The sequence below is a fragment of the Carassius gibelio genome, chromosome A4 (assembly GCF_023724105.1).
Source record: "Carassius gibelio isolate Cgi1373 ecotype wild population from Czech Republic chromosome A4, carGib1.2-hapl.c, whole genome shotgun sequence".
NCBI classification, from domain to species: Eukaryota; Metazoa; Chordata; class Actinopteri; order Cypriniformes; family Cyprinidae; genus Carassius; species Carassius gibelio.
This window is the reverse complement of record NC_068374.1, coordinates 35,569,503-35,585,749: the sequence shown is the minus strand read 5'-3', so window position 1 is coordinate 35,585,749 and position 16,247 is coordinate 35,569,503. Positions and strand designations below refer to the sequence as shown.

Below are 16,247 nucleotides of genomic sequence, written 5' to 3'. Positions count from 1 at the left end.
TGCGTCAGCTGCATGTATACTGTGCTTGATATATAATTGTGTTTATCAGCGAGCAGCACTGTTTTATTTGGTTCCAAACAAAAAGTGAAAATGGGAAGAATCTCTTTGGATGCTTCTATGAAATCTTTCCCAAATTATTTTTTCTCAAATTCCTCTGGATTTCCATTTGAATGGTTAAAATAAAAGTTTGCACTCAAAAAGCTTTTCTGAGTTATACAAAAAATAAAAAATAAATAAAGTGTAACAAATGACATGTTTAGTGCTCATAAAAAAAGTTTTTTATTTTAATTGAATGATAATAGGGCCCTTTGAAATGTTTATCATGATTTGATTAATTGCACGACCCTACTTTAGATTTTTGTTTTATAATTTTTTTTTGACAAAAATCTATAACATACGGCGTGATGCTGTAAATCCAGTTCTTATGATTCAGTGAATCTGTCTGCGTTTTCCATGTTGTGGAAATGCTATAAATGCATGAATGTAATAATGGTAAAACACTTAATTGATTGGATTATCTATGACCACACGGCGACTGAGAATCCCAATGTTTTCCGTTGAATCTGTATTAAGTGCAGTGCTGATGCTCATTAATGATCTTTACCGCATCAGGAAAATATGTTGAAACTGAATGTGTTTCAGACCGTGTGTGAGCTCTTCTCTGCTCATCTCAGAGCCAACTTCACTTCTTTCACACACACACACACACACACACACACACACTCTCGCGGTGTGGAAAGTGTCTGTGTTGTGAAATCCAGCGAGCGTCTAATAACTCTCATGATGTGCTGACGTGCCAAACATGAACAACGCTGCTTTCACAATTCACTCTTTATGGAAACAATTCATATAATCTGTCGTATATAACGCTCACGCGTGTTCGTTGTTTAGCTCGCGGCACTACAAATACCCGCTCTGACTCTGATTAAACTAACGGCGTATAACAACCTTATTTGCAGAAAATTGGTTGAACAAATTTGAGGTGTGCGGCAGAAAGACACAATGAGCTGCTTGTTCGTCTGAACTGAGGAGGACACACACACACACACACACACACAGCAGATGTTGAAGACACTGAGAGTGTGTGTGTCTGGTTATTTTATGGCTCTTCATGAGGAATTACTGAGGTAATAAACAGGAAGTAGAATCAAGACTGACGTTCCTCACGTCTTTGCTGTTGTTTTTTCAATCTGAGGGACACACTCTTGAAATATAAAGATGTTTTATGTTCAGAGACGGTTCATAAATGAGCTTCTCCACATTCCTCTCGACTTCCTTGTTTTGCGTCGGATGCTGTATTCACACGTCTGTGTCTCCAGAGGATCTGCTCTGGCACGTCTCGTGTCTTATCTCTCGCTCTCTCAACACCTTCCACTCATTCCTCCTTCACTTCACAAAAGCACAGCCTTCCCATCATGCCTCTGTGCACCGCTCAACACAACCGTTTAATGCTTTTTTATTTTTTAAAGGTGTTTGTTTTTCTCCGTGGGCTTTTCTTAAATGAGAGCGAGGAATATTAGAGGTTCAGATTTCTGCCTTGAGCTGAAGATGAGAAACTGAAACACTGAAAATAATGTTGGTTTTATGACACACACACACACACACACACACACACACACATTTATATAAATATATAGATCTATATGTTGCATGGCTATATTTTAAGTTTTAAGTTCTTGTCTCTTGACTAATGAAGAATTTTCAGGGAGTTTAAGCTTAGTTTGTTTTTAAGCTAGTTTGCTTAGACTAGTTTCGCCTTTTAAATACTAGTTTAAGCTCTTTTATAGGCTAGTTACTTCTCCTGTAGACTAATTTAAGCCAAACTTTATGACTAGTTTATGCTCTGTTTTACTAGTTTATGGTCATTTAGACTAGTTTAAGCTCATTGTCAGTATATATTAATATATAGTTTGTCTTAAGTGAGTGTATGTTGAGTTACGCTCTATTTCAGCCGTATAAACTCAAGTCGAGTGTGTGACTGTCTGAAGGTGTAGACCTGTGATTCCAGGGAATGTTTTCAGTTCGTCCGACACACAAAGGCGGCTCTGTGTCCTCCGTGTTTCTAACACAAGCAGCTCCTGGACTGCAATTTAGGAGGCGTGCAGCTCGGTAAATTGCTGGGCTCGTCAGCGGTGTTTTCACTGAGGGAATGGGCTTCATCATCCGCGTAATTGCCAGGGTTTTTTTGTTTAAATACCTTGTTAGCAATTACCTTATAAACCAAATAACACACTTCTGAACCCAACGGCGGTTTTGAGCAGCTGAGAGGCGACGCTCTTCACCTGTGCGCAGATATCTGCTCTCTAAATGCCTCTTCTTGTGTTTTCAGAGCAAACAACAGGATCTCCAGGATCTCGTCAGAGCGGCTCAGTTCGTTGGTCGCACTGGAGACGCTGGACCTTAGCAACAACAATATTATGGAGGTTCACGCCGGGGCTTTTCCTCCTCTTCCTCTGAAAAACCTGTGAGTCCTCCTTCTGTTCTCTACTGACCTGCTTTCCAGAAACTGGCAGGAGTCTAACATCAGCTCACTGTGTCAGTCACTTTTCAGACTTGTTTAAGCTCCTTAAGACTAGTTTAAGCTCTTTCAGACAAGTATATGCTTCATTAGACTAGTTTAAGCTCTTTCAGACAAGTATATGCTCCTTTAGACTAGTTTAAGCTCTTTCAGACAAGTATATGCTCCTTTAGACTAGTTTAACCTCTTTCAGACAAGTATATGCTTCTTTAGACTAGTTTAAGCTCCTTTAGACTAGTTTAAGCTCTTTCAGACAAGTATATGCTTCATTAGACTAGTTTAAGCTCTTTCAGACAAGTATATGCTTCTTTAGACTAGTTTAAGCTCTTTCAGACAAGTATATGCTTCATTAGACTAGTTTAAGCTCTTTCAGACAAGTATATGCTTCTTTAGACTAGTTTAAGCTCTTTCAGACAAGTATATGCTCCTTTAGACTAGTTTAAGCTCTTTCAGACAAGTATATGCTCCTTTAGACTAGTTTAACCTCTTTCAGACAAGTATATGCTTCTTTAGACTAGTTTAAGCTCCTTTAGACTAGTTTAAGCTCTTTCAGACAAGTATATGCTCCTTTAGACTAGTTTAAGCTCCTTTAGACTAGTTTAAGCTCTTTCAGACAAGTATATGCTTCTTTAGACTAGTTTAAGCTCCTTTAGACTAGTTTAAGCTCTTTCAGACAAGTATATGCTTCTTTAGACTAGTTTAAGCTCCTTTAGACTAGTTTAAGCTCCTTTAGACTAGTTTAAGTTCCTTTAGACTAGTTTAAGCTCCTTTAGACTAGTTTAAGCTCTTTCAGACAAGTATATGCTTCTTTAGACTAGTTTAAGCTCCTTTAGACTAGTTTAAGCTCTTTTAGGCAAGTATATGCTTCATTAGACTAGCTTAAGCTCCTTTAGACTAGTTTAAGCCCTTTCAGACAAGTATATGCTTCTTTAGACTAGTTTAAGCTCTTTCAGACAAGTATATGCTTCTTTAGACTAGTTTAAGCTCCTTTAGACTAGTTTAAGCTCTTTCAGGCAAGTATATGCTTCATTAGACTAGCTTAAGCTCCTTTAGACTAGTTTAAGCCCTTTCAGACTAGTTTAAGCTCCTTTAGACTAGTTTAAGCTCCTTTAGACTAGTTTAAGCTCTTTCAGACAAGTAAATGCTTCTTTAGACTAGTTTAAGCTCTTTCAGACAAGTATATGCTTCTTTAGACTAGTTTAAGCTCTTTCAGACAAGTATATGCTTCTTTAGACTAGTTTAAGCTCCTTTAGACTAGTTTAAGCTCTTTCAGACAAGTATATGCTTCTGTAGACTAGTTTAATTTCCTTTAGACTAGTTTAAGAACTTTTAGAGAAGTATACCCTTCTTTAGACTAGTTTAAGCTCCTTTAGACTAGTTTAAGCTCCTTTAGACTAGTTTAAGCACTTTTAGACTAGTTTAAGCTCTTTTAGACTAGTCTATGCTCCTTTACACTACTTTAAGCTAGTTTAGACTATACTAAACAGTCAGTGTAAACAGAGACTTATGTCGTGCCTGTCTAAATGAGAGAGAGAGAGAGACAAAACTAATTATTTCAGCTGCACACACACACACAAAGTTTTATAGACTCCGGTAAAAAAATAATAAAGAGAATTATAATATATGATATAGGTAAGCAACATTACACGTCAAAATGTTTCCCTGCACCTCAACAGGATTGCAATGCTGTGCTTCTTCTTCAGGTTGATGGATAATAACCGTATTTCCACGCTGGAGCACGGCTGCTTCAGTAATCTGTCCGGCTCGCTGCTGGTGTTAAAGCTCAACAGAAACCGTCTGAGCTCCATCCCGCCCAAGATCTTTCCTCTGCCGCTCCTGCAGCACCTGTAAGTGACACGCTCTCGTCCGTCTCCCGCCACGGCGTGCTTGTTCCTGACCGCTGTGCTTGTGTGTGACAGAGAGCTGAGCAGGAACCGTGTGCGACGCATCAAGGGTCTGACGTTCCACGGGCTCCACGGCCTGCGCTCGCTGAACATCCAGAGGAACGGCGTCAGGCGGCTCATGGACGGCGCTTTCTGGGGTCTGAACAACATGGAAGTCCTGTGAGTGGAGCGGACCCGTGTGACGACGAGCTCATGTTTAATCCAGAACTGGTGTGTGATGTGTGTGTGTGTGTGTGTGTGTGAGCAGGCAGCTGGAGCACAATAACCTGACGGAGGTGAGCAAAGGCTGGCTCTACGGCCTCCTGACGCTGCAGCAACTGCATCTGTCACACAACGCCATCAGCCGAATCAAACCAGACGCCTGGGAGTCCTGCCAGAAACTCTCTCAGCTGTGAGTCCTCTTGTTTTATTCTATTATTGTTATTCAGTCATATGTATTCATTTAGGAAACATTTGTAAATGCACTCTCAGTAAAAAAGGTACAAAAGCTGTCCTAAACAGTCCATATGAGTGACTAAAAGGTACAAAAGTCTACCTTTTGAAAAGGAACTGCCCCAGTGACAGCTTTTGTACCTTTTCTTCCGAGAGTGTAAGTGATTCTCAAGTGAAGAACTGTGATTCATTCTTCATTCTGGCTGCTGTTTTGTCGAATCCTTCTCTCAGTATTTTGGTTCTCTGTCTGTCAGCGATCTGAGCTGGAACCAGTTGAGCCGTTTGGAGGAAGGCAGTTTCGTGGGACTCGGTGTCCTCGAGCAGCTCCACGTCGGGAACAACCGCATCAGTTTCATCGCGGACGGAGCGTTCCGAGGCCTCGCAAACCTGCAGACGCTGTGAGTTCGTCTCAGATCTCAAATTCTGTTTATTTAGCTTCACGACTCGTGGATTTTAACAGGTTTCTCTGATTCCTCGCCCCCTCTCCAGAGATCTGAAGTATAATGAGATCTCGTGGACCGTCGAGGACATGAACGGCCCTTTCTCTGCTCTCGACCATCTGAGGAAACTGTGAGTCATCTCATTCATATTTACAGCTGTCAAATTCAACACAGACATGTGACGAACAGGAGTCACTTGCTTCGTTTCCGAACGAATCAGTCATTTGAGTGAATCAGTTGAGTTAATGATTCAATGACTCATTGGCCGCCTTGAATGAATCGTTTGTACGACTGATTCATATTCAGACTATAACTGAATTTTAAAAGATTGTGACTCGTTTCCCCGCTCCTCCAGGTTCCTCCAAGGCAATCGTATCCGCTCGGTCACCAGGAAGTCGTTCGCAGGCCTGGACACGCTGGAGCAGCTGTGAGAGTCTCTCTTTCAGATCTGAGGCGTTTGGTGATGATGCATGATTGTTAAACGTCTGTTCTGTCTTACATCGCAGGGACTTGAGCAACAACGCCATCATGTCGGTGCAAGCCAACGCTTTCTCTCAGATGAAGAAGCTGGCAGAGCTGTACGTATGAAGCTGTAGTGCTTCTGTAGCCGCTGGTGAACCTGTGGTGATTGTTCATCTCTCTCTCTCTCTCGTCTCGTCAGGCACCTGAACACCTCTAGTCTGCTGTGTGACTGCCAGCTCAAGTGGTTTTCTCCGTGGGTGGCCGAGCACGCTTTCCTTCCTCTGGTGAACGCCAGCTGCGCACATCCACATCTGCTCAAGGGCAGAAGCGTCTTCGCCGTGGCCCAGGAGGAGTTTGTGTGCGGTGAGTGGGCGAGTTTTCTAACGTAAAGTAAAATAAGACTGGAGTAATGATGGTGAAAATTCAGCTGCGCATCGCAGAAATAAATTACATTATAACAGATATCCACTTAGAAGACAGTTATTTTAGACTGGAATAATATTTCAGAATATTATGTTTTTTACCGTATTTTTTTTTATAAAATTAAAATAAATTTGTACATAAATTAAAAAAAGACTGGAGTAATGATGGTGAAAATTCAGCTGCGCATCACAGGAATAATAACATTTTATAATATATATATACACACAATATATTGACACAGAAAACACTGGAGTAATGTTTCACAATATTACTGTTTTTACTGTATTATTTTTGCTAATTAAAATAAATTCGTACATAAATGTAAAGAAGACTGGAGTAATGATGATGAAAATTCAGCTGCACATCACAGAAATAAATTACATTATAATAGATATCTACATAGAAGACAGTTATTTTAGACTGGAATAATATTTCAGAATATTACTGTATTTGATAAAATTAAAATAAATTCGTACATAAAATAAGTCTGGAGTAATGATGGTGAAAATTCAGCTGCGCATCACAGGAATAATAAAATGTTATAATATATACACACAATATATTGACACAGAAAACACTTTTTTTAGACTTTTTCACAATATTACTGTTTTTACTGTATTGTTTATAAAACTAGAATAAGTTAATATAAGACTGGAGTAATGATGCTGAAAACTCAGCTTCGCATCACAGTGATAATATTACAATAGTTATTTTAAAATGTAATAATATTTGACAATATTACTGTTTTTACCGTATTTTTAATTTCAATAACGCAGCATCCGTGAGCAGAAAATATTTCTTTCAGAAACATGTTATATAGTATAGTATATGCAAAAAATCATCAAGACAAAACATCCTAAAAACGGTTGATGTGTGATGTTTCTGTGCTTCACAGATGATTTCCCCAAACCCCAGATCACGGTTCAGCCCGAGACACAATCAGCCATCAAAGACAGCAACGTGACGTTCGTCTGCTCTGCGGCCAGCTCCAGCGACTCCCCGATGACCTTCGCCTGGAAGAAAGACAACGAGATCCTGAACGACGCTGAGATCCACAACCAGGCTCACCTGCGCTCTCAGGCCGGAGAGGTCAGCGAGGTCACCGAGTACACCACCACACTGCAGCTGCGCCACGTGGAGTTCACTAGTGAGGGCAGATACCAGTGCGTCATCTCCAACCACTTCGGCTCCTCGTACTCCACCAAAGCCAAGCTCACCGTTCACAGTAAGAGTTTACACAATTACAACCAAACAGACTCTGTTTATCGTTTATATCTGTTTCATGAGCTATTGAACCCTCATTATCTACTCATTAGCTCTACTATTTTCGGATTTTTTTTTTTTTTTTTAACAGTCAAAACTTTATATATATATATATATTTTTTTTTTTACCTAAAACCATCCTGTATCTGATCCGCAACTTCTCATTATTGAGTGAAAGTGGAAAAAATACTACGTTTTTAATGATATACTGGATGTACCCCACTTGAAGAGAGAAAAATTAAAAAAGAAAAACTTCACCAAAAAAAAATGTTTGTGTATATATATATATATATTTATTTATAATTTTATGTTGATGAGAATTTTTTTAAATATATATATCATTGTATGAAATTTATAAGAACTTACCAGCATTAAAACATTTAAAGAAAAAAAATTGAATGCAAAAATCTTTGAAATTTTGCATGAACTACAAAAAAAAAAAAAAAAAAAAAAAAAAATATATATATATATATATATATATATAGATAAGAAATTGTATTTTAATATATCATTGTATGAAATTTATAATCATAATTGCTCAAAAACATTTATCAAACCTGTATTACTTATTACGAAGCAACATAAATATTACTGTAAAATGTTTTGAAACTAAATGAAATGAATGAACCTTCACTTACAGAAGTGCATGCTGCGGTGGTTATGTGTGACATATTCATGTTCATCAACCAACTTGTGTGCAGTTTGGGGGAAAAGGCTACACATATTTACACCATTTTTTGACCAATACAAACATTGAGAAATTAACTGAATATTTTTTGACGCGAATGGTCCTCCATACATTCCCAGGTCAAAATGACCCGAATGGTTTTATCGCTTAAAACGTAATAATAATTTTGTTTCCTAACAAAACACTGCTTTCTTACTGTCCCAAATGTGTTAACATTGCAAAGGTAGATTCCCTTGAGTTTGTGAAAGTGATTTCTAATCTGCCACCCCCCCCACCCCCCCTCAGTGCTGCCGTTCTTCACCAAGAAGCCGATGGACCTGACGATCCGCGCTGGAGCCACCGCGCGTCTGGAGTGTGCTGCTAGCGGACACCCGTCTCCTCAGATCGCGTGGCAGAAGGACGGAGGAACAGACTTCCCTGCGGCCCGCGAGCGACGGATGCACGTCATGCCCAGAGACGACGTGTTCTTCATCGTGGACGTGAAGACGGAGGACATCGGCGTCTACAGCTGCACTGCACAGAACACCGCCGGCTCCGTCTCTGCTAATGCTACGCTAACAGTGCTAGGTAACAGGATCAACGTAAAAAACAATAAAACACGTTTATTAGATGCGAGGTGCTACGAATAATGTTTAGTGAAGATTTAGTGAAGTGGTTGTTCTGGATGAGATCTTTGTGTGTGTTTCCTGAAGTGTGATGGAATGCCGTGTGGTTCTTCCGCAGAGACGCCGTCGTTCCTGCGTCCGCTGCTGGACCGTGTGGTGGTGAAGGGCGAGACTGCGGTGCTACAGTGCATCGCTGGAGGAAGTCCTCCGCCTCGACTCAACTGGACCAAAGACCACAGTCCGCTGCAGACGACCGAGAGACACTTCTTCGCCGCCGCGAACCAGCTGCTGATCATCGTGGACGCCGCGGACGGAGACGCAGGGACCTACACCTGCGAGATGTCCAACCCGCTGGGCACGGAGCGAGGGAACCTGCGTCTGGCCGTCCTGCCCAACCCAAACTGTGAGTCTGGGCCGGCGTCCGGCGGGGCTCTGGGGCCGGAGGAGGACGGCTGGACCACGGTGGGCATCGTGATCATCGCTGTGGTGTGCTGCGTGGTGGGAACCTCTCTGGTGTGGGTCGTGATCATCTATCACACGCGCCGACGCAACGAGGACTGCAGCGTCACCAACACAGGCCAGTCCTGACCCCACATCACACGCCTTTAATAAAGAGCCTTAACATGCATCTGACCGTTTGATTGGAGGAAAACTAGCTTTATATCACATGCACAGAACTGTAAAGGTATTCACAGCAACCCGTCAAAATAAAAGTCCGGTTTGATTTGAAGACATTGCGCTTAGAATAAAATGCTATTTTTCACGTTTTATTTTTAATAGTAATTTCTTAAGGCTACTTTAAGAATATAATGAATAAAGTAAATTTTTAATGCATTCTGATAATTAGACATGCTAAAACAGAATTTGGTAACAATAAAAAAAATATGGTAAGAATTTTTTTTTTTAATTACCCTAAATATGTAATTTTTTTTAATCCTTAAGAAATTGTTGTGAAAATGTATAGCTTTTTTTATATAGACTGTTTGATTGGAGTAAAACTAGCTTTATATCACATGCACAGAGCTGTAAAGGTATTCACAGCAACCCGTCAAAATAAAAGTCCGGCTTGATTTGAAGACATTGTGCATTATATTTATATATATAACATTATATTTCACGTTTTAATTTTAATAGTAAATTCCGTATGTTTGCTAGAAAATAAACTTCACTTAGTTTTCAATAATTAAAAGACAAATTTAAAAAAAAATTGTGCTTTCATTTGATAACCAGAATGTAAAAGAAAATATACGGGGAAAAAAAATTCTTAAGGCTACTTACTTGAGAATGAGAATAAAATGAATAAAGTTAGTTTATTTTATGTATTCTGATAATCAGACATGCTAAAACAGAGTTTGTTAAAAATAAAAAAAAATACGGTGAGAAAAAATTAGGGCACCCTAAATGTTAAATCTCTTAATAAATTGATGTGAAAATGTATAGCTTTCATGATTTTAATTAATTAGACGTGCTTTTGGATTAATAAAATCTGATTTAACTATTTAAAAGGAGTTGAGAAAAAAAAACTAGATCAGAAAAGAAACGACAAAAAAAAAAAAGTTTTTCATAGGGCGGCAGGTTTTAATGCATCGGTGATGTTTAACGCTGCTCTCTCTCTCTCTCTCTCTCTCTCTGGTGTTTAGATGAGACGAATCTCCCGGCGGACATCCCGAGCTATCTGTCATCTCAGGGAACGCTAGCGGAGCGTCAGGACGGATACATGACGTCTGAGAGCGGCGGCAGCCATCCGTACATCAGCTCCTCCATCGGGGGCCTTTACATGCCGCCCAAAGACATCAGCAGTAAGACGTCTTCATACACACACAAATACACTGTGAAAAATACACAATACTGAAGTAGTGTTTTATCAGATTACTAAAATCAGTATTTTACCATTACAATATAGAGACTAGTCTTGTTATAGTTAATTAAAAAAAAAAAAAAAAATATATATATATATATATATATATATATATATATATATATATATATATATATATATATATATATTTTTTTTTTTTTTTTTTATATATATATAATTTTTTTTTTCAACATTTTAAAATAAAATAACATTATTAAAATATATATTTTTAAATAAAAAAACTCAAATATTCAAAACTAAAAATATTAATAAAAACGACAGACATATTAAAAAACCTAAATATGGCAAAAACAAACAAATAATGAAAATTACAAATAATAATAAATCTATAATAGTAGCTCAACTGATACTGACAACATAAAACAATATACATAACTAACGAGAAAGAACTAAGAATAAACAGTAACCGCAATAAAAATTCCCCTTGTTCTTTTTCTGAAATGTATTACAGTAGTGTTTTACTGTAATCTTGTACGGCTCATCGTATTTATTTTTCTTTGTAAATATATTTAGTAAGCGAACATCCAAATGTGTTTCTAGGTATTTCACAATTATACGTTGACTTACAGGAGCTGTACGTTTAACAGTATTTTACCGTAATATGTTTATAGACACTATGGGAGCTATGTGTAGTATTTTCACTGTTGTAATAGCGTTCCTCGTCTCGCAGGCCTCTGCCAGCTGGACACAGGAAGTGAGGCGGACATGGAGGCGGCGATCGACCCCCTGCTGTGCCATTATCACGGAGCGATGGGTTCTCTGCTGAGACGGAGCGAGCGCTACAGCCCTGATCTGACCGACTCCTGCAGCGGTGAGAGACACAGACACACACTGGACACTCGTCTGCCTCTGTGTGGATTAATCCTGACCTCTTCTTCTCTCGTGCAGCATCAGAGCAGCGGCCGGTCGGAGCCACTTCCTCCTGCGGCAGGAAGTGTGAGTTCTACACCTGCGGCTCCGCCCTCGAGTCCTTCGATCACATGATGATGCAGCTGGGAGACACTTCCTGTGCGGAGGAGGACTGTGAGAGAGGAGAGAGTGTCCTGGGCTCCTCGGGGTCATATTTGGGTGAGTCTGAGCAGATAAAGGGAGCACGAGAAGTGCTTTTCATGCACGACAACTACATTTTTGTATTAAAAAATCTTTTTTTATTTAATAAAAATGTTTTGTTTATTAAAAAAAATAAACTGCAATATGTTTTTAAACTCATTATCAGAGCATTAAGCTACAAAGCACTAAGAATATTTTTGTAATGTGAAATAATAAATGTATAATATTTAAAAATAATTTTAATTTAGTTGTAACTTGTTTTACTAAACTAAATTAGAATTTAATAGAAAAGCACAGAACATAAGTTACTGACATTAAAATTAAAATATAAACATAAAAACTAATTGAAAATATTAATGCAAAATTATAGGAACTTGAAATTTTTTCCGAGACGTTATTTCTCATGTTTTTTAATTTTTAAACTTTTTTTAGTACAATAAATAAAACTAAAGCTCAAATAAAATTAATAAAAACTATGTAAAAAAAGAAAAAAAAGAATAAAAATTACGAAAGACTTATTAAAATATAAACTAAAATGAAAAATAATACAAAAATGTATATTAACAGTAGGCTGTTATGTCGATTATACCTAAATTACACAACATTAAACAACAAAACGGTGTTCAAATGCATTTTTAATCATAATAATTAATTATAAAAATAGTAGCATAGAAAAAAATGCCTTCTGTTGTAATTTAATGAAATTAATTTATTAAATTAATATTTTTCATGTTTATATATATATATATATATATATATATATTTATTTATTTATTTATTTATTTATTTATTTATTTATTTATTAAATTAATTTAATAATTTACTCCGGGTCTACGATGAAAAATACTCCTAAAGCATTTATTAATCTTAGTGTTCATTTCAACATTCACTAATGCATTGAATTAATCAAAAGTTGCATCTGTCAGAGACCTTAACTGTAAAGCTTGCAACATCAGGTGCTGGGTTCGACTCCCAGTGAGTGCATGCTCTGATTACTCTGATTGGATGAGATGTGATTGACAGCGTGTGCCTGTGGTCTCAGGTACGTTTGGGAAAGTGCCGCAGGAGAATCTGTTCTCATCGCTTCACACCGACTCGGATCTGGACGAGGAGCGGGCGAGCGTTTACGAGCAGCCGTTCGATCACAGGACGATAGAGAGCTCTTAGCGCCGCCACAAAACCCCAAACGCTCTCTACCTCAAGAAAGGAGCTGCGACTGAATGTAAATGACACGATTGTACAGAAAAACAGATTATATGCATTTTATACGGTTTTGTAAATAGTGTAAATATGACCCTTATTTTTGGTACTCTTCTCTTGTAAATGTACGCTTGTCTGAGTCACATATACTAGTGAACTCCAGATCTGTTTATGATTATTGCGCTTTGGCTTTGAATAAAGCACGGTTTGCACAAACGAGATCACAATAAACATTCCCGCGAGCTGCTACACGCACGAGCGCTAGTGTCTTTACTGATTGTGTCCATCTGCTTTTATTCTTCATGGGACAGAAATGTAGCATCGCATCACTGTCTCCTTAATGGATGCTCTGCAGTGAATGGGTGCCGTCAGAATGATGATTCTCAAACAAGGTCATGGGTTCGATTCCCAGGAAATGCATTCGGGGAAAGGGATTAGATCTTGAATGCAGTGAAAGTTGCTTTAAATGAAAGTGTCTGTCAAATGCATGCATGCAAAAACAGGATGGGATTTGATTTCACTCGTGATGAATTGCATAAATTAATTTGATAAATTATTAGAAGAGGACAAGGATCTTTAAACAACATTTTATTTAATTTAGTGCTTTTTTTAGTACTGATAATAATAATCAGTTTTTATATTTTCATCTAGTGATATTTGTTTCTGTCAACAAATTGTTCAAATTATGCATTCAATTTGCATTAATGTTTTTACTTATTTTTAATATATTTTAGTATTTTTTTGTTTATTGTTAGTATTTAAATTTAATATTTAGAATAAGTTGTTATATTTTCATCTAATGATTTTTGTTTGTTTTTGTCATTTTTAGTAATATTTTCTAATTATGCATTTAATTTCCATTGTTATAAAAATGTGTACTTATTTGAAATTTATTTTAGTACTTAAATATATATTTTTATTATTTAAATCAATATTTAGAATAGGTTTTTATATTTTCATCTAGTGATTTTAGTTTTTTGTCATTTTTAGTAATTTTCAAATTAATTTGCATTAATGTTTTGTATAGAGTTTTTACCTTTTTTCAAGTTATTTTAGTATTTTTTTTAATGTTTATTTTTAGTATTTAAATCAAAATTCAGAATAAGTTTTTAGTAGTTTTTATTTTTCTAATTATGCATTTAATTTTTTTTAAGGATTTGTAATTTTTTATTTATTTTATATTGCTTCAAAAAAAATTACTTTTAGTATTTTAATATTGAGAAACCGTTTTTATATTTTAATTTAGTGATTTTGTTTTTGTCATTTTTAGATTTCAAATTATGCATTTAATTTTCATTCATTTTAGGGTCATTCATTGTTTGGTACTTAACATTTTTATTTTTTTATTTTTAGTATTTAAATGAAGTTAAAATGAGAAATTTTGCCTTGGCGACTAGCTGAAATTTAATATTTCACTTAATTTTTAAGTAAACTTTTTTATGGTTTTAACATTTCATTTTTAGTTGACCATTATAACCCTGCACTGATGGACCGTTCACGATAAGAACAGGCTGATGAAATGCAGTTGCTGCACATTCCCATGTATTTCCGTGCAGCAGATATTTAAAGCCGTTAAACACGAACGCAGTGTGTTGATCAAAGCGTCTCGAGCCGAGAAGCGTTTCATTTCAACCGAAGCCAACAAACAGTTTCCTGGCAGAAATCATGAGAACGACTGGAATTCCAAAATAATTCCCCCACTTTGATTCTGGCTCCAGTGAAAACTAGACAGGAAGTCAGCTATTTGTCAGACCACCATCGGTCAGCATGAGCTGGATCCTCCTCTGAACGTGAGCCGGCGATCGAGCGGCTGACCTCAGATCTGCTGAAGCCCAGAGTTTACCTCCACATGCCTGTCTCTTATCTCTCTGCCACACACGGCCAACCTCACAGTCCTCATTGTTGCCAGGTGTTGCAGCGTGGACGCAGATGTGGAGATAATCGATGACTGGCCGAGTCGTTTATCTCTCATTAACTGATCCTTAGAGGAAAAGAGCGTCTTTCTGCCGAGTTCGGCTCTGATTCTGAACATGCAGGAGATTTATTTAAGATGTCATGAATGTGCTTACACCTGTACAGTGTTATTAATGCCTTCAATATATAAGATATATTAATTATACAAATATGGAATTTAGTTATAGGACTTTGTATACTCACTTTCTCAGTGAGTAAGTCACTGATTGATTCATTCATTTGTTCATTTTTTTTGAACGAGTCATTGAATCATCAGCTCACTTGACTCATTTTAAAATGCTGAATCATTCAGGAGCAAAGCAAGTCACTACTGTCTTTATGCATGGGTTGATGAATCATTGACTCACTTGATTCGTTCAAAGCGTTGAATCATTTAAGAACGAAGCAAGTCACTATGTTTTTAAATGAGTTGGTGAATCATCAACTCACCTGATTCATTTTAAAATGCTGAATCATTTCGGAACAAAGCAAGTGAGCCACTGAATCATTAACTCACTCGATTTGTTCACAAAATGTTGAATCGTTTACGAATGAAGCAAGTCACTACTGTCTCTATTAATGGGTGGATGAATCATTGACTCACTTTATTCTTTAAAAAACGTTGAATCATTTAGAAACCAAGCAAGTCACTACTGTCTTTAAGAATTTGTTGCAGAATCGCTGACTCACTTGATTCGTTCAAAAACTTTGAATCATTCAGGAACCGAACACGGATGCTCTTTGTAGCTAAACTATGTTTATGTACAACATAGACTAGACTATTGTTTATGAATTAAGTATAATTAAGTATAAAACTGCTGATTTTAACATGAGGACAAATGACTCTTGACTTGAATGCTTTTGGAGCACTGATCAGATAGACATAGTTTAACACTAATAATAACACTTGAGCTGAGGATTCAGTGTAAATGTTTGAACGTGTCTGTGTTTAGACTGTGTGCAGTGAGACGAGAGCGTTTCGTTTCCAGGTGCTTTCCGCTCCTCGAGCTGCGACGTCTTCACATTCCTTCACTACATGTGCAGAAAGATGGAGAGAAAGAGAGAGAGATGGAGACTGTGGTGGATTCGCAGTAATATGGTTCTTCTGTAGCAATGTTTTCAAACAGAGCTTATGGACACGCCCCCTGTCTGCCATTGGTCAGACCTCCTTATAGCCCCGCCTCCAAAATCAAAACCAGCTCAAATGATGTTGGAAGTCTACAAAAGATGTCCACAAACAATTAAAAACGACTCGAATGCAGAACATCTGATGTTGATTTTGGGTGAGGAGATGAAACTGTTTAGAAAACGTGTTTAGAATAATGTATAAAGTTCTAAGAACGTTTCAAATTTAGGATATTAAAACATGGAAACGAAAGTCTTGAAATGTTTGTAATGTCTTGATTAGAACGTAAGTTAAACGTTTCTCA

General features: G+C 37.4%; 1 protein-coding gene across 1 annotated transcript in view; it reads left to right on the top strand.

Annotated features, from left to right (window-relative positions):
- The window catches only part of LOC127979643 (leucine-rich repeats and immunoglobulin-like domains protein 3), a 19,595-nt gene extending 6,458 nt beyond the window's left edge, over nucleotides 1-13,137 (top strand). Inside the window, exons 4-19 of the mRNA XM_052585232.1 lie at nucleotides 2,330-2,464; nucleotides 4,222-4,365; nucleotides 4,438-4,581; nucleotides 4,670-4,813; nucleotides 5,109-5,252; nucleotides 5,344-5,424; nucleotides 5,650-5,721; nucleotides 5,801-5,872; nucleotides 5,956-6,119; nucleotides 7,075-7,404; nucleotides 8,416-8,697; nucleotides 8,854-9,312; nucleotides 10,376-10,534; nucleotides 11,285-11,425; nucleotides 11,503-11,682; nucleotides 12,707-13,137. Of these exons, the coding sequence (XP_052441192.1) occupies nucleotides 2,330-2,464; nucleotides 4,222-4,365; nucleotides 4,438-4,581; nucleotides 4,670-4,813; nucleotides 5,109-5,252; nucleotides 5,344-5,424; nucleotides 5,650-5,721; nucleotides 5,801-5,872; nucleotides 5,956-6,119; nucleotides 7,075-7,404; nucleotides 8,416-8,697; nucleotides 8,854-9,312; nucleotides 10,376-10,534; nucleotides 11,285-11,425; nucleotides 11,503-11,682; nucleotides 12,707-12,831 (2,776 nt within the window). The 3' untranslated portion in view covers nucleotides 12,832-13,137. The remainder of the gene's footprint in view (nucleotides 1-2,329; nucleotides 2,465-4,221; nucleotides 4,366-4,437; nucleotides 4,582-4,669; nucleotides 4,814-5,108; nucleotides 5,253-5,343; nucleotides 5,425-5,649; nucleotides 5,722-5,800; nucleotides 5,873-5,955; nucleotides 6,120-7,074; nucleotides 7,405-8,415; nucleotides 8,698-8,853; nucleotides 9,313-10,375; nucleotides 10,535-11,284; nucleotides 11,426-11,502; nucleotides 11,683-12,706) is intronic.
- Nucleotides 13,138-16,247: the final 3,110 nt, after the last annotated feature.